This window comes from Canis lupus, chromosome 1 (assembly GCF_011100685.1).
Source record: "Canis lupus familiaris isolate Mischka breed German Shepherd chromosome 1, alternate assembly UU_Cfam_GSD_1.0, whole genome shotgun sequence".
Classification (NCBI taxonomy): domain Eukaryota; kingdom Metazoa; phylum Chordata; class Mammalia; order Carnivora; family Canidae; genus Canis; species Canis lupus.
Window position 1 is genome coordinate 64,420,296 of NC_049222.1, and position 16,382 is coordinate 64,436,677.

The 16,382-nt window shown below is 39.4% G+C and overlaps 1 protein-coding gene across 2 annotated transcripts in view; it reads left to right on the forward strand.

Annotated features, from left to right (window-relative positions):
• Positions 1 to 14,923, forward strand: part of NKAIN2 (sodium/potassium transporting ATPase interacting 2) — a 950,393-nt gene extending 935,470 nt beyond the window's left edge. Inside the window, exons 6-8 of one of the 2 annotated variants that reach the window (XM_038526700.1) lie at positions 8,072 to 8,153; positions 8,852 to 8,940; positions 12,454 to 14,923. In XM_038526700.1, coding sequence (XP_038382628.1) covers positions 8,072 to 8,153; positions 8,852 to 8,876 — 107 coding nt within the window. In that variant the 3' untranslated portion in view covers positions 8,877 to 8,940; positions 12,454 to 14,923. The remainder of the gene's footprint in view (positions 1 to 8,071; positions 8,154 to 8,851; positions 8,941 to 12,453) is intronic. The other variant, XM_038526701.1, reaches the window with a different exon arrangement.
• The last annotated feature ends 1,459 nt before the right edge of the window (positions 14,924 to 16,382 follow it).

Here is a 16,382-nt window from a genome sequence, read left to right on the forward strand (position 1 = left end):
TCCTGTCAATAACCCAGTGAAGTTGGGATGGTTTCATTATCCCCACTTGAGAGAGGACAACAGTCAGGCTCAGAGCAATTGTGACCTACTTGTGGGTATGATGCTGGTAGGAAGTGAAGATCCAACCTGAGCCAGGTCTTCTGACTCCAAAGTCTGTGATTTTTACGCTACTTCATCACTTCCCTGCTGTATCCAGTGGGACTTATAATAGTGGAGGCTCGTTTGAGAGCAACATCCTGGTGTCAGCGGAAACACAGCATGTGTTGCTTCAAATCTCCCCTAAAATACCACCTTCACTGCAAAGAGGCAGAAAGAGGCAAGAGCAGAGAGACAGCATACTTTGTCAAGTGGAACTAATATTTTCTTTTTTTTTTTTTTTCTGTTTTCAAAACCAAAAGCTTAAGGGGGTTACTCAAACTATTTCTCACCGAAGAAGTATCTCTTCTGCTACGGTATTACTGTAGTGATTGGGTTTCACTCATTTTTTGGCGTATGTAAATGCGTTTGTTACCAAGTGTAAAATATTGAAGGTCTGGTTCTAACACAACTAAGAGAGAAACATGAAGACCGGGCCCTGAGAAGAACCTGAACAAGGTTAGGAAGTGAAGCATCTGCAGTGATTTAGCTCATGAGTCTCATTTCATTCCATATGCGCTTCGTCTGTCAGGATCTCTCTGTAATGTAACAGTCACTTTAGTGACCTTTACGTCACCAGCAGGGTAAAGTACCCCTGCAAAGGGTTGTGTTTCCCTAATCAGGGAAAAAAAAAAAAAAAAAGAGATAACACAAAGTCCACTCAGGGATTTTAGCCCAGACCAAACACCTCAAGCTCCCACAGTAAGCTGAATTGCTGCCACCAAGTAAGTCTTTGTGGAGGAAGGTGGTTCTTTTGAATTTGGCCTACCGTTGGTTATGCTCTAAATTTCTTTTGTGCAACTGGAGATAAGTACCCTTGAAATTCTCACCTGCAGAGATAATGTATATACACTCTATTTTCATGGGCCCACACACATTCTTTCATGTCTTTCAATGAGTTCTTCTAAATATTTAGCCTTAGTTTTATGTGATCTGCCTTTTAAAATTCCCCCTCATGGTCTTTTCCAGTTCTGTCTCCAAAAGGGAGTATGTTAACTAGTGGCTTTGTCATTAATAACCAGGGTACAATTTTATATGACAAAGCCTCACTACCAACATTTATTTCAAAAAGGTAGCTTTAGGTTTACTGAACTCAATGTTCATGATTAAGAGGTTTGAATAAATGGGAAGCTCACAACAGGGAATATATTTTAGCAAGGAATATTTATTCAAAAAGCATTTTTCTCTTACTTAATAATATTTAAAATTCCACTATTATTAATGTTATTAATTCATAGTTATTAAACTGATATGGTAATTTACTAATTTAAAATAATTGGACCTCCCAGTGTCTCCATAGGTCAGTAGCTATAAATACACCCATATTGCAGGTAGGAAAAGTAAGGCAGAAAGAAAATGTAACAATTGCAAGGAAAACGGTAACATTCCCGAGTTGTCTTCAGAGGACCAAAGGCGAAATCCCTCCAATGAGGCAAAAATTAAACAAGCACAGTCTTTATTTTATTTTGTCAGCTTCTGCCTCATTGTCTACCTTTGTTTAGGATGATGTAAACTGAAAAAAAAAAAAAAAAAAAAAGGATGCTGTAAACTGGCCAGAAAGAGAATAATGTTTTTCCTTTTTTAAAAAAAAATATATTTTATTTAATCATGAGAGATATAGACAGAGACACAGGCAGAAGGAGAAGCAGGGTCCTCACAGCGAGCCTGATGCGGGACTCGATCTTCAGACACGGGATCACACCCTGAGCCAAAGGCAGACACTCAACCACTGAGCCACCCAGGCGTCCTGAGAATAATGTTTTTCCTACCAATTATCAACATTTGTGGCACTCGATAGCTTTCTTTGATGAATGACTCTCTCAACAGTCTCACTTTGAAGCTGATGATGTCTTAACTCCTCTAGGCCAAAAAGACCACAGTGGTGGCTTCTTCCCATTGGTATTCAAAAACTTTCTTTTTATCTCACAACAACTAACATTCTAGGTCTTCCAGAAAGGGTCTTCTCTTTATTATCATCGAAGGCTTTAAGGAGGAAAGAATAAAAGCAGTTGAATTTCACCAACATCTTCCACGCTCCAATGATTGCCTCATTTTTCTTTACAGCCTAATAAGTTTATAGAGAGTTCACTCAGTTAACACAGTCTTCCAGGAGCCAAGACACTGTTCCGGGTTCTGGGCTACTGTAGGAAACAGTAAATTTCACCCAGTTTACCTTATAGCAATGGGATCAACAAAGAAACAAGTAGATTACAGGATGTCAGATGGAGATAGATGCATTCCAGGGAAGCCCAATAAGGTTGAGTCAGGAGAAACTAATCTCTAAAGATCCCAGCAGGTCTCCACCTGACCTTCCACTAGTTCACGTTATGTTTCGCTTTTTATAGGAATGCCCTGGCCCTTGCCTCTTGTATGTGCCAGTTATCACTTACAAACTACATTTCCAAACGAAGCCCAGCACCAACTCCCTGACATTTGGTTTTGTTCTATTAAAGGCAACAGCATTCTCCTAGTCAACAAATGTCTGAGTTCAACATTGAATCTTGCCTTTTCCTCTCCTTCCCCCATATTCAAAAGCTTGGTGTGGGGAATGTTTTCTACCTCTTTCTCCACATATCTTGAATTCATGGTCATCTTTTCTTTCTCATCCCCCTAATCCTAATTCAGGCCGTTAGTAATTCCTGTCCTTCACGTTTTCTGATAAGCAGATAACAGGCAATATTCCAAGTAGCTATGAAGAAAACCTGCCTCCTTATTTTGAAAGACACCACTGTAATCAGAGTTATATGAGATGGGGCTGAGAATATAAGTAATTTTCAGGAAAAAGGATCATTTAAATGTTTATATGGTATCCTGCATAAGTTATTAGACACAGAAGAAATGAACTAAACCTTTAAGGATGCTCACCTTATCTCCTCTGAAAGATATGATACACAAAAACCAAGACATCTCATTAGTAACCATCACTGAAAAACCAGCTTAGGTGGGGTTTTGCTTTGAACCTTGTTCACATCTGAATATTCCTAGAATATTAGGTTGGAGATGAGAAGAAGATGAAAGAGTAAATTTTCTAGAAAGACTATCCACTTCACAGTAATTTTGTAAAGATAGTTGATATCACCTAAAAGGGCTTTAGAAACTCTTAAGTATTATGCAATTGTCTGGAACTTTATTTTTATTTTCAGGAAATAAGGAGATTCCCGAGGAACAAAAAATAGGCTTTACCAAATAGTGCAGAGATGAGCCATGAGCCAAATGTCTAGACGCCATCACAGTTACTTAGAAAAAGGACCTGTCAGGTGTTTTTAGGACCCTTATTGCCCAGAAAAGTTTTACAGCATGGAGTACTCTCCTTGGAGCCTAAATACATATCATTATGTAAAAGAAAAGGAAAACAGATCAAAGGGGTATTAAGGTATTCTAAAAATGTAAGTTAAACCCCAGTGACTCAATTTTTTGAGGAAGAAAAAGAAATGGTTTCTTCTACTTCTGCTCTGCACCCATGTGACACCAAAAGAGTTCCAGATGTGGGTGAAGGACCATCTGCAAAAGTGCAAGGAATTGAGCCTGTCTACATGGATCACACCAATATTGACTGTAGTAGTTAGTGGGGACCAGCTTGTGTCTGCTCCTCACCCTCGGGCCTTTATGAAGACATCCAAACAATTAGCGAGAATGAAAATATGTGGAAACTGACCTTTCATAATTTCCTCTGCTGTGAACTCAGGCATGTTTATAAAATACCCAACAGAGAATATGCCCTTTGATTGTTGTTTAAATGCGACTGCCCTCCTCATGAGTGCAATGGTAACAATCCATCCTGGTTACATTCGGATCCTCCTCTTTTCTCATGTTGGTTCTGAGTCACCTGCTGTTGGAGCCTCTTTCTGGCTCCAGATGATCTGAATTAGCAGAACAATGGCAATCCTTCTACCACAGTTTTAGTGAGATCCTCCCTAACTTGGGGAGTTGTAAGCCAGCTCTACCAACCCCCACACCAGATACATGGAGGCTAAGAAGAACAAGCCCCAGACAGCTCAAACACTCCTCCCAACACATACTCAGAACACACCTCATTTCCCTTCTGGCCTTCTCTCATGTCCTGCTCCCAACTGCTCCCAACTCAAGCTTTGTTTTCCATGTTTGGTCCTGATTCTATCCATTGGACCTGAAGATTCATCATGGTTTCTTCTAGTTACCCCTTGGTTCACTCCTCAGTCTTTGGCTTGTTACCATCTGCCTTTTTCTGCTCTCCATCTCAAACTCCTGGGAAGCAGCCAAGGAAATATTTCCTAACACCAATAATAACAATAAACCTGAGTTTGACTTAGATTTCCGTTTCAGTGGAGGATACCTTACCATTTACGTCTGCCGTGATCTTATTCTACTCTAGCTCACCTTATTCTCCAGCGCCAGAGTGAGGACCATCCTACTGAGGGGGGACCTTGGAACAAGGACATGTTAATGCTATGAACACCTCTCAGCAAACCTGTCCCTAACAAAGTCCCATTGTTGACAACAGCAAACCCAAATGAAAGGGAATTTAGGCACTATCTGTACTGAATCTCCAATCATAGACAATAATTTCTCAAAATAGCAAGCTTTAAATATAGTTGCCCCTTAATTATGGGATAGCTCTTCTGGTGCCATTTATATTAGCTAATGTACAAATGTGGGCAATTCAGAAAACAAAGGAGACTCCTTTTCTTCATTCATCTTCTGTAAAATACTCGGTACAGTTTCATAGTTGTCCCAAAATACACTCTTCCTGTTTTTTTTCTTTCTTAGAAGAATTATATAAAGAAAATCCTGGGGACCCCTGGGTGGCTCAGTGGTTGAGCATCTGCCTTTGGCTCAGGGTGTGACCCTGGGGTCCCAGGATCAAGTCCCACATCAGGCTTCTTGCATGGAGCCTGCTTCTCCCTCTGCCTGTGTCTCTGCCTCTCTCTCTGTCTCTCATGAATAAGTAAATAAAATCTTCAAAAAAATAAAATAAAATAAAACCCTTCACTTGAGGAAGAAAAAAAAAAGAAAATCCTGATTTTTTTAATGAGACTTAATTTTCTTCTTCCACACCATATGTCTCCCCCAGGGCTCTCCATTCCCTATTTCATTTTATCCTCACACTAATTGTATGAAATAAGTATTTTAATTCCTATTTCTGAGAGATGTTAAATGATTTGTTTAAGGTCACACAGGCTGGCCTTAAAGTGGTCAAAGCAGTATTTGAACCTTGATCTTTCTAACATCAGGGCCTTTGTTCTTACACCGTTCCACTTTTGATGAGAAAGAGAAATTCACCCTCAAAAAAGCATTCTCATAATAAAAAGAAATGAGGTATTAAACCATAAAAAGACATGAGGGCACCTCAAATGCACACAACTAAGGGATAGAAGCCAATCAGAAAAGGCTACATACTGTGTGAGTCCACCTATATGATGTTCTAGAAAAGTTAAATTATGGAGACAGTAAAAAGATCAGTGGTTGCCAGGGATGAGGGGAGGGAGGGATAAAAGGCAGAGCACAGAGGAATTTTAGGGCAGTGAAACCCTTCTGTATGAGACTAACATTGTGGGTACACGTCATTATACCCTCATCAAAAAACATACTTGAGGGGCACCCAAGTGGCGCACGCTTGGTTTCATCATGGATCGTGATCTCCATGATCTCATAGTCATGAGATTCAGCCCCACATCAGGCTCTGCACTCAGTGCAGAATCTGCTTCAAATTCTCTCTCCCTCCCTCTCCTTCCAGCTTGCGCTCTCTTGCTATCTCAAATAAATAAATAAAATCTTTTTTAAAAATTTTAAAAATATGGTTTAAAATACCAAATGTGAACCCTGATGTAAGCTCTGGACATTGACCGATGATGATGTGTCAGTGTAGATTCAACAGTTACAACAAATGTACCACTCTGGTGTGGGATGTTGATGGTAGGAGAGGTTGTGCGTATGTGGGGACAGGGTCTGTGTAGGAACTCTATACTTTCTGCTCAGTTTTGCCATAAACCTAAAACTGCTCTAAAAAATAAAATCTGGGCATCCCTGTTGGCACAGCAGTTTAGTGCTGCCTGCAGCCTAGGACATAATCTTAGAGACCCTGGATCGAGTCCCACAGTCAGGCTCTCTGCATGGTGCCTGCTTCTCCTTCTGCCTGTGTCTCTGCCTCTCTCTCTCTCTCTCTCTTTTTCTGTCTCTATGAATAAATAAATAAATAAATCTTTAAAAAAATAAATAAATAAAATAAAAAACAAAAAATAAAATCTATTAAATAAAGCTTTCCCCACTAAACAAACATCATAGACTTGATGTTATTGCACCCCTTGCTCCAATTTCTACCTGTAGCATTTAGGATACTAAAAAGAGAACAAAAACTAGTCAAAGCTAAAGCAATAGACTCTGACTCCAGAAGAAGTAAAGACATCCACAGGCATCCTAATTCAATCTCAATTTCCCTTTCTTTCTCCTTCCTGTCCTCTGTATCACCAGCCTTTCATTATTTTACCCATTTCATCCCTGCCCCTACACAACGGTTATATCCAGGAGTGTAAAAGAAAGAACAAAAACAAAACTTTTTAACAGTACTCTTAGTATTTACTGTTGCCGTGACTACTGCTTCCAAAAACTCAGTGGTGTTGAACAATCATTTATTATGCTTACCAGTCTGTGGATACGGATTCAGACAGGGCACTGGGAGGATGGCTTTTGGGTGATCCCTGATATCAGGGGCCTCAGCTGGGAAGACTCCATGACTGGGCTGGAAGCATTCTTGCTCATGTGCCTAGGTGGTGATGCTGGCTATCGGAGGGAACCTCATCCAGCCCATTGGTCACAATACATACCCATGGAGTCTCCATTAATCTCTCCATGTGGGCTAGTTGGGCATGGCAGTGGTGTTCCAGGAAAGCATCCCAAAATAGCAAAGGGACGCACATGACATCTCTATGATCTAGCCTTGGAAGTCACAGAGTATCACTTCTACCAAACTCTGTAGGTCAGAGTGGCCACCAAGCTCTATCTGGGTTCAAGAGAAAGGAATACAGACCAAAACCACCAGATGGGAGGAGTGTCAAGGTCACCCTGTAACAGCTATGGAACAGGAGATCTTGTTGCAGCCATTTTGGGTGATATACTCTATCACAGTAACTTTAGTTATAGATCACTGTACCTTAAATATTTAGGTATGTAGGGGCGCCTGGGTGGCTCAGCAGTCGAGCATCTGCCTTCCGCCCAGGGTGTGATCCTGGGTTCCTGGGATCGAGTCCCACATCAGGCTCCTTGCAGGGAGCCTGCTTCTCCCTCTGCCTGTGTCTCTGCCACTGCCCCCTACCCCCCGTGTGTGTGTGTGTGTGTGTGTGTGTGTGTGTGTCTCATGAATTTAAAACAAAAAATCGTTAAAAAAATATTTAGGTATGTATTGCATTTTAATGTTTGGTTGGACATTGCCCCACATCTTTATTTCTGATTGCATATTTCAAATTATAAATCCCATATCGGCAGGGACAGCCGCGTTGAGTTAATTTACACAGGCTCCACCATAGCACCTTGTACTTGACACTCAGAGTATAATATTATTACTAGTGCTGCAGTCGCTGATAGATTCATGCACTTAAGCGATCATTATTTTTTACATTTGTAATGTGTTGCAGAAAATCTCCACACTCACCAAAAAGACATATAGCATCTTTACTGCGCAAGTGAATTTTATTACTCCAATTAGGTCTTGGTTGCTTGAGAGGAGTACGTAATTTCTTCTCCAAGTGAATAGATTCTTGTAAAGCAATAATTGAATCTCACAATTGAGAGGGTGAAAAAATCACTACCCTGAAGGAACGACGATCGGTTTTCCTCCACAATTAGTCACCTTGGTTTTAATAGAGTATTAAATGGTTTATATTAGTAATCTGTGTGAGATCTTGATCGCGAACGTTGAGTTCTTTTGAAAAGTTAACTAATGAAAGCAATTGTCCCTTTTCAGTTGATTTCATAGGTGGGTTTGATTCTTATGGCTATCAAGGCCCTCAGAAGACATCTCATTTACAACTACAGCCTATGTACATGTAAGTATCCTACTTGGAGTATTCTTCTGTGATACTAAAAGATGATTAAGTAAACATTACCTGGCACACAGTAGATGGCATGCAGCTTTCCTCCAATTACATACTTCCAGTATTTTCTCTTCTATTAATATTGTCTTTGGGATAATTCTAATGACATTTTCTTCATAATTCTTTTTTAAATTTAATTTATTCGAAATGCCATCTCTAAAGTGACCTTTAGTCTTATATATATAAGTATCAACTACATAGCTCGAAAGCCTTTATTAATATACTACTTATTTGAATGACCCCAAACTTGTATAATTTGAAAATATGATATAACATAGGAGGTAGTTATATGCAACTATATATAAGCTGCGTGTTCTGGCTTTTCCAGAAGAGTCTCAGTTTACACGGGTTGTCCTGGTATAGTTATTACTGGTGCCTCCTCTTCCTCTCAAAAGTATTCTCATTTGGATGATAAATGACAGGTTATACATAGTTATATATAGCATAACCCTAGTATATATAGTATAACCTTAGTTATATGTAGTGTTAAAATTTTTTTAAACTGAGCAATTATACTCTGTTATCATTTTTCTGATGTGAAAAGTGAAAATTAAGCCAGAATAGTAACACTGAAATTTATCAGACCCTTAGCTCTAGCACTCAAGAGAGCAGACATACAATCAGAGCCTGATTTTTATATCTGTGTTTAGGCAAATTCCCTTGGATAACAACTGATAACAAATTCTATATATCAGCATCAAGTGATATGCTGAATTGCAAGCGAAGATCAAAATAGAAAGTAAGATTCCAATTCATTTTGAAATGTGAGCTTCTCTCTTTGAAGATATGTGTTTGTCGTCGTTGTCCTCCACCATTGAGTCATCTTACCTTTTAGTATCGTTAATGTGTAGGATAATAAATGGATTTTTGGACTATTTCCCCTCCGAGAGATTAAAGTAATCCTTATACACCTTGCCCCCGTAAGCTTCTCCTTCAATGGGAAAGGATCTATGCATCGTGCCTGCATTTTTCTTTGGAAGTATTTGGTAACTCCACTAGTAAAAAAGGACTTTATCAGGTCAGAACTCAGCCAATATTGTATGTCATTCAAGGCATCCCCTCTGCAAACAGTGCATTACACATTTTCTTTTCAGTCTCCCTGCAACCACTGCCCTGATTCAGGCATTCGTTACCTTAAATCTCCTGTTGCTTTCTGATTTTAGTACCTCTATCCCATCCTCCATGTGGCTGCCAAATTAATCCTCTCAAGGTACCATTTTGGCCATTGCCCTCCCCTGCCCCCAAACTGTGAATGAATCCTTATTACCTGCTGAACAAAGCCTGCACTCCTCACCATGCAAGCTTATTCTGCAAGCTTATTCTGATCTGGCCCCAGCATTCTGCTGAAATATTATCTCCTCTCTTGGACCCTTAACAACTTTTGACTCCCAATCATATGCAGATGACGCTAGGAGACAATGAGCAAATGTAATAATAAGAACTGGCTACTGTCCTCCCAAAGCTTATAGTCTATTGAAGGCAGTATTAGTCTGATATTTCACTTTATCTCTTTTTGTTTGCCAACCAAACTAGATCTCTTGCTTTCTGCAAATATGACATTTTTTTCCAATTGTCCGTGCAGTACCCGACACCAAACATATTTTTTCCCCAAGATGAAATCCCACTATCCTTCAGATTGTATCTCAAATACATCTTTTGGAAGATTTTTAAATCTCTTTTTCCTCTGATGCTTTTTTTTTTCCTTTTGCCTCATACTACAGTTGTTTTCTATTTAGAACATGCCTCTCCTAGCCTCCCAGGAAGATTCATTAGCTTACATAAAAAGTAAAATGATCTTTTAAATTCTTTACCACTCTTCTCAATATTATATTATAGACTTATGTAAAGTATTCTATTAAAAAATAATGGCAAAGCAGTAAAGAGTAGTGGTTAGGATGACCTACTGAAGGCAGAGTACTGGAGATAAAATTCCTTGTGACCTTGGACATACAATTTTATATTAGCATTATATTAACAACTTTAACTATTCTCATCAAACCTAAGTTTCCTTATCTGCAAAATAGAAATAATATAGCATACACATTTCATATAATTATTCTGAATCTATAAGCACATATGACATAAAACATGCCACATAGTAAGAGCTTAATAAACATAACTTATCATTAGTAGTGATGATGCTGTGTTAACCAATACTACTTACTAAAAGATTGTGTCAGATCAGAAATAAATATACCATTTTTCATTCCCAAAAGATTTCCTCTGTAAGCAACGTGTCATATATATAATAGCCACCCAAGCAACATGTGACAATATGTTTGTGCTTAAGATTAGACCAGAACATCAACAAAGCTTGCGATTGCTCGCATAACATTTCTTTACCGTGTAGCACTTCATTGTGTTGGTCAATAGGGATGATCAATAAATGTGATCGAGTTATAATAAATTACGTGGAACCACATACGCAGGATTAGCTATGATAATAACATGAGAATGCTAATTGAGCATCATCAAGTATATTGTTTCAGATCAGGCATTAGTAATTCTAATGTTGTCTTTAAGGAGGCGACTCTGCAGATTTAATATCCAGCATTAAATTCCTTGAGGACAAAACTTCCCATGGTCTTATTAAACAGAAGATTTTAAATGCCAAACCAAAAGTAATAAAAATACTGTTTTCTTCCTTCCTGCCTGCGAATGCTAGAAGTATGCAAGAAGTTTCAAGTCTCACGGCTCATGAAATAAGTGACGTTTAATGAAATTCAATTGAGAAATTAGAAATACTTGCCTATAACGAATCACTAGTCAAAATACTACTCCTGTCCCTTCTACAAAACGTCCCCTGTGGGACTTCAAATACTACAACACTAAGATTTTTATTTTACAGATGAGGAAACAGGAAGAAGAGAAAGGAAAACGAGGGTCACAGGACTTGTTAGCTTTGCAACCCTCAGGGATCAGCCTGCTGAGCCCTTATTTCCCTGTTCTTTCCAAATTCTTAGACAGACCTGTGAGTTTGCTCTGGCATTCCCTGGATTTCCTGATTTTTTATTTAGCCGCCGGACTCCCAAACAGGCCTGCATCCCTCCCGTTCTCTGTGCTCCGCTCATCGCCTCTGATTTGACATTACACAGCGCTGAATGAAGGGCTTTCCACCTTGGCAGCCCTCAAAACCACTCATTTGAGAGCCATTGCCTATTCAAATTCTGTAGAACACCCCAAAGCGACTCACATATAAACCTCATCCCCACTGAGAGGCAGGGGTCCCAACATCTCCTATGTCTTTGTCCTTTGGGGTGTAGCCTTTCCTGTCAACCTGCCATAAAGAAGTCTCATAAAATAAGAGTAATCTAACATCATGGGCCAGTTCAAGCACTTTCACGATATTCTATAGCAACTAGAAATAAAAGCTGTTCCTTAGAAGGAAAGCAAATGCTTAAAAGTAATGTGCAGTGTTAGGTGGGGGGCTTCCATCATCCCCAGTAAATTTGTGGACTGAGAGCTTCAAAAACTCTGCCCTGACTTCCATTCACCTCCCTGTTTCAGCTCCTACCATCACTGAATTAGTCCTCTCTTCTTCACTTAAGTTAGGCAAATGCTCTTGGCCTGTAATTCTTGAGATTATCAATCATCCATCCCTAAAGAAAAAATGTTCATTAATTTATTTCTTATACTTTGGTCAACCTCTTTGAAACAAACAACAGCTTTAACGTTGCTGCACACAAACATTCCTGTGTCCACAGGTTGTTGAACAAAGCAGGTGCTTTGACTCCCACTTACCTACATGCCGTAGCCAGTGGAGCTCTACTCAGGGCCCCTGAAGTATAAGCTGTGAGAATATCCATGGTATCTTATTAGTAACATCTGAAAGCCTTGTGTTCTATTTGTCAGCCTAATTGTACGGCAATACCTACTCATTTCATTTGCCCCCAGAAATGGATTTTAAATGATCATAAGTGGCCTCTTTATCCAGGAGATTACAGACAAAAGAAAGAGAAAGAAAGGAAAGAAAGAAAGAAAAGAAAGAAAGAAAGAAAGAAAGAAAGAAAGAAAGAAAGAAAGAAAGAAAGAAAGAAAGAAAAAGAAAGAAAAAGAAAGAAAAAGAAAAAGAAATGGAAAGGAAAGGAAAGTTGTCTCTTTTCAAACAAAACTTGGGCTTGGTCTTTTTTTTTTTTTTTTTTTTAATTTTTGCTTGCTTTTGTGCTTGGAGAGGTGAGAAAAAGTGCTGAGCTCTCCCCCCCTCGCCCCCCTGATTAAGAACATCTTTCCTCTCTCTCTTTCTCTCTCCCAGGTCAAAATAATACAGATGGCTTCAGTATGTCAGCTCCTGGACCTTTCAAAGAACTTGTTTCACAGTGGCCTCCTGCATTTTATGAAGAGCAAGAAGCAACTGAGTTTAAGTATATATACATATTAACAAAACAAATATAAAGCCTCCACATACACTGGGACACACACGCACACGCACACACACCCAGAGGCACATACTAATTCCACTTGGCCTCCTCTTTCTAACTGAAACAAACATGCAGGACATGCCCATCTCGGATTTCCTGAAAGTAGGCTTCTTTCTCCCAGGCCTTTGGAAAGTTCCTAAGGAGACGTGTTGGTGCCCACTGCTGGCCGTCACTAACTCCTCTGCAGCCCAGCCAGTCGGCCTCTGCGAGCTGCGAAGTCACCCAGGGCGCGTTAGTTTGAGAGCCCTGTCTTCTGCACTCCATACGTCTTGGTAGCACCACGGCTATGTAGGCAATGTGATTGCAAAAACAAACGAAACATGCCATGATGACCTAGTAACCGAAGTCCGAAATGGCAGGTTGTTTGCCCTAAAGGCTATACCGTACATACTTGCCTTAACCCACCTAAGTTGTGCGCCCGAGTCTCAGTGCAGACCTCCCCAAGTCACTTCCTTTAGGCTAACACACTGCTATTAATTCCGAATGAGTTCGAGTCCGTGTGTTTCATGTCAAGAAACAAGACTGCGTAGCTCAGCAGCTCCAGTGTGTCTGTGTACAAAAACTGCCAGCTGTCAGCAAAGTGCTTTACCATTGAACCTCCATGGTGGCCAAAAACAGACAAACAAGTGACAGTAATAACAACAACAACAATAATCGTCATCTTTATAATTCTTAAATGTGGTCTTCGGAAGGGGTTGGGTGGGACAAAGTAAAACTTATTAATCTACTAAGCTCATTAACCTACTGGAAGCAGAGAGCAGTACTGGCTTAACTCACTGATTTTATTTGTCGCACTCTAGGTGCTTTTATAAGTATCTACAGATGTCTTTTACTAACACAGAAACAGCTGTGGATTTCTATCAACAGAGGCCAACTGAATATGTATTAGCTATGTTTACTCTTTTATATCTAATTCAAATTGAAGACCCTACGTAGGTGAACCTTTTTTCCTAACTTCAGCGTACGAGATTATTTTTTGGGTGGGCGGGGGGGGCGGGGAGCAATAGTTACCTTGGTGAAATATTTGAGATCTCTTTGTGGTATTTGGGGGATCTGTTGTGTGTTAGAGTGTATTTTAATCCTCCTGTATTATTGTGGCAGAAAAACTGTGCTGTTAACGTAGTTGGCAACAAGATGCCTTTGGAAACTTATAGTAGGTCAATGTGTTTATGGAATATTCTGGAATCCTAGGAAATTTTGTTCTATATATTCAAACATTATTTGGTTTTCATTAGTGGAAAACATAATTAGCTCAGGCTTGTCAGGAACTCAGAAGAGTCATGTTTTTTCTTGGATCCACCCGAGATGCTAAATCAATTTTTTTTTTAAACTGATACAACATCCTTAAATGCAGTGAAATTGAGACTTGAAAAGTTATCAATTGGCATGGAGCAATGTTTTCTCTTGGTTTCTATGTAGTTTCAAGTATTGGGTTAACCTACTTTGGACCTTAGCCCACCCAGATCTACATAAACCAGTCCCATTACTGTGTTTGCATGGATGTCTGTGAAATACATGCATCTACATCTGAAAACGATAAAGGAACAAAGGTGATATTGGAACATAAACTACAAAAAAAAAATGGTTCCAGCACTTGTGCTTGAATTTTCTCAGTGGCTTGTATATGTTTGTCCATACACATACATGTATAAAATCTATAATTGCAAACATGTCAGTGAAACCTCATACGATGATTTTATAGTGACATGCATGTTTAATGTATGAGAAAAATACTTACTAATGTATTGTCCTCTAACTCTTAAAATATAAATACTATACATGCCAGAAACTGCTCTAATGTGACTATTAATGTGACTATTAAAATGAGGTTTCACTGTACATTCATGCACCTAGAAGTTCCACCTTCTAGGACATGTATATGGATAGAGATTTAAACGCACAGAGAACAAGCCCTCATATTCCTGCTTTAAGTTGCAGCCAAGCTACCACCTAATCACTACTATATCATCGCCACCAAATTTTTCAAAAACAGTTGTTGACTACTAAAAAGTAATCAGTGGACAGGTCTTTTTTTGGGAGCAGTGAGCACAGTAGTGTGATTATATCTGGAAAAACATCTAAGTTGTACAGCTGAATCCTCCTCAAAATCCGGTGAAGAATGCTATTTTTCTAGGCTGAGCTTTTGTTATAAACCTAATATTCGGAAGGCAAGAGTTACAATCCTGATGTGTCCTTTTTTTTTTTTTTTTTGAGTTTGTTAATTCTGAATGTATTTTTAACAGAGTGATTTTTTTGACTTACTAGTGTAATTTGCATTTTAAAAATAAATGGAAAAACAATTAAGTTTCTGAGCCATCCCTGAAAGCCCCTGCTCCTTCTCACACGGTATTTGATTGTGTCACTGACAGGGAAACCCTATTAAATTTACATGAAGGCAACGCTGGTGTTCTGTGCCACGTAGGGATGGATGTGTCAGCAGTAAAAAGAAATTGCCAGGTCACGGCACCATTTTAGCTCAGTCATAGGTAGCACGTACTTTCATTATCTCTTAACACTAAGGGTTCTTTTACGAGACTGCCTGGAATAGACGTGATGTCATTTAGATGACTTCCCTCACCCCCCTCCCCCCTTCAACCTAGAATTTAGAGTTAAGCATCCAGCCAATAGCTAGAGGTGTGAGGGCACTATATTAAAAACCTTTGCTTAACATAGGTAAGGTTTTTCATTTTTTAAAGGCCAAATTATTTAAAATAAAATAATTTAAAAGACTCATTTATTCATTATTCCTTTGACGACACAATCTTTGACAACACTCTAAGTGAAGCATGTTGGGGGTAGAGGGTGAGTAGGGAAGATTAACCCCCCGCATTTGTGATTGCACGACTGTAATTTCAGCTGAGCTTCACTGTATGGATGAAAGAGATAGAAAGTAGCTTAAACTTCCCCTGGCTTGGGCTGTCTCAGGCTTGAGCTGCTGTCGGGGTTCCTCTCCCTGCACACAGACACACAGCATCCCCTCGAACCCCAAATGCAGAAATCGATTAAAAACAAAATAAGGCCTGGAGGCGGCATTCGAAGAAGGTGAAGATCAACTTGTAGTATTTGCCTTCTTGGCCACACGGTGAGTCTTGGAAATGATCAGGCCTGTTTCTACGTTTGTTCCCCGTGCAAAAGGTACGTTGACTGGTTCATCGTGGATGACTATCAGAATGTGGCTTCACACTGTGAGATCCAAGGCACACAATACCTCGGTTGCAGCGAAAGAGATAAAAGTTACTAAGGCAACTATTTAGGTCCCCTAGAGAAAAGATTCTGGCCTCTGGAGCTCTCAAATCGGGTGTGCATTTGGTTAAATAATAAATGTTTTTTTGTTGTTGGTACCAAGATTCTCCTTTGGTAACTATTAATATCATAATCTCTAATACAGTGAAGGAAACAGCCAGCATTCCGTTGTACTATAACGAGTGGGCCATCAACTCATACATACAAACTCATTTTAAGTAGGTCACATCGCAGAACAAACTTTTGAGATCCAAACCCATTTATTACAGAGACAGTATACTAAGGCCTACAGAGACCAAGAAATTACTCGAGATTACCATTTATCTTGAAAATGCAAATAACTCACCATCCTACACCAAATTCTGGTATGTGTACTCTGGTCAGAATAGAATAAATCAAATCCCAGATGATGAGGATTTGTCAACTGACCCTGGACTGCTAAATCAGCATGAACCCTGATAAGGAAGACCCCAAGACAGTATAAGGTCATGAAATGTGTCTGGATTATTATGTATTAGGT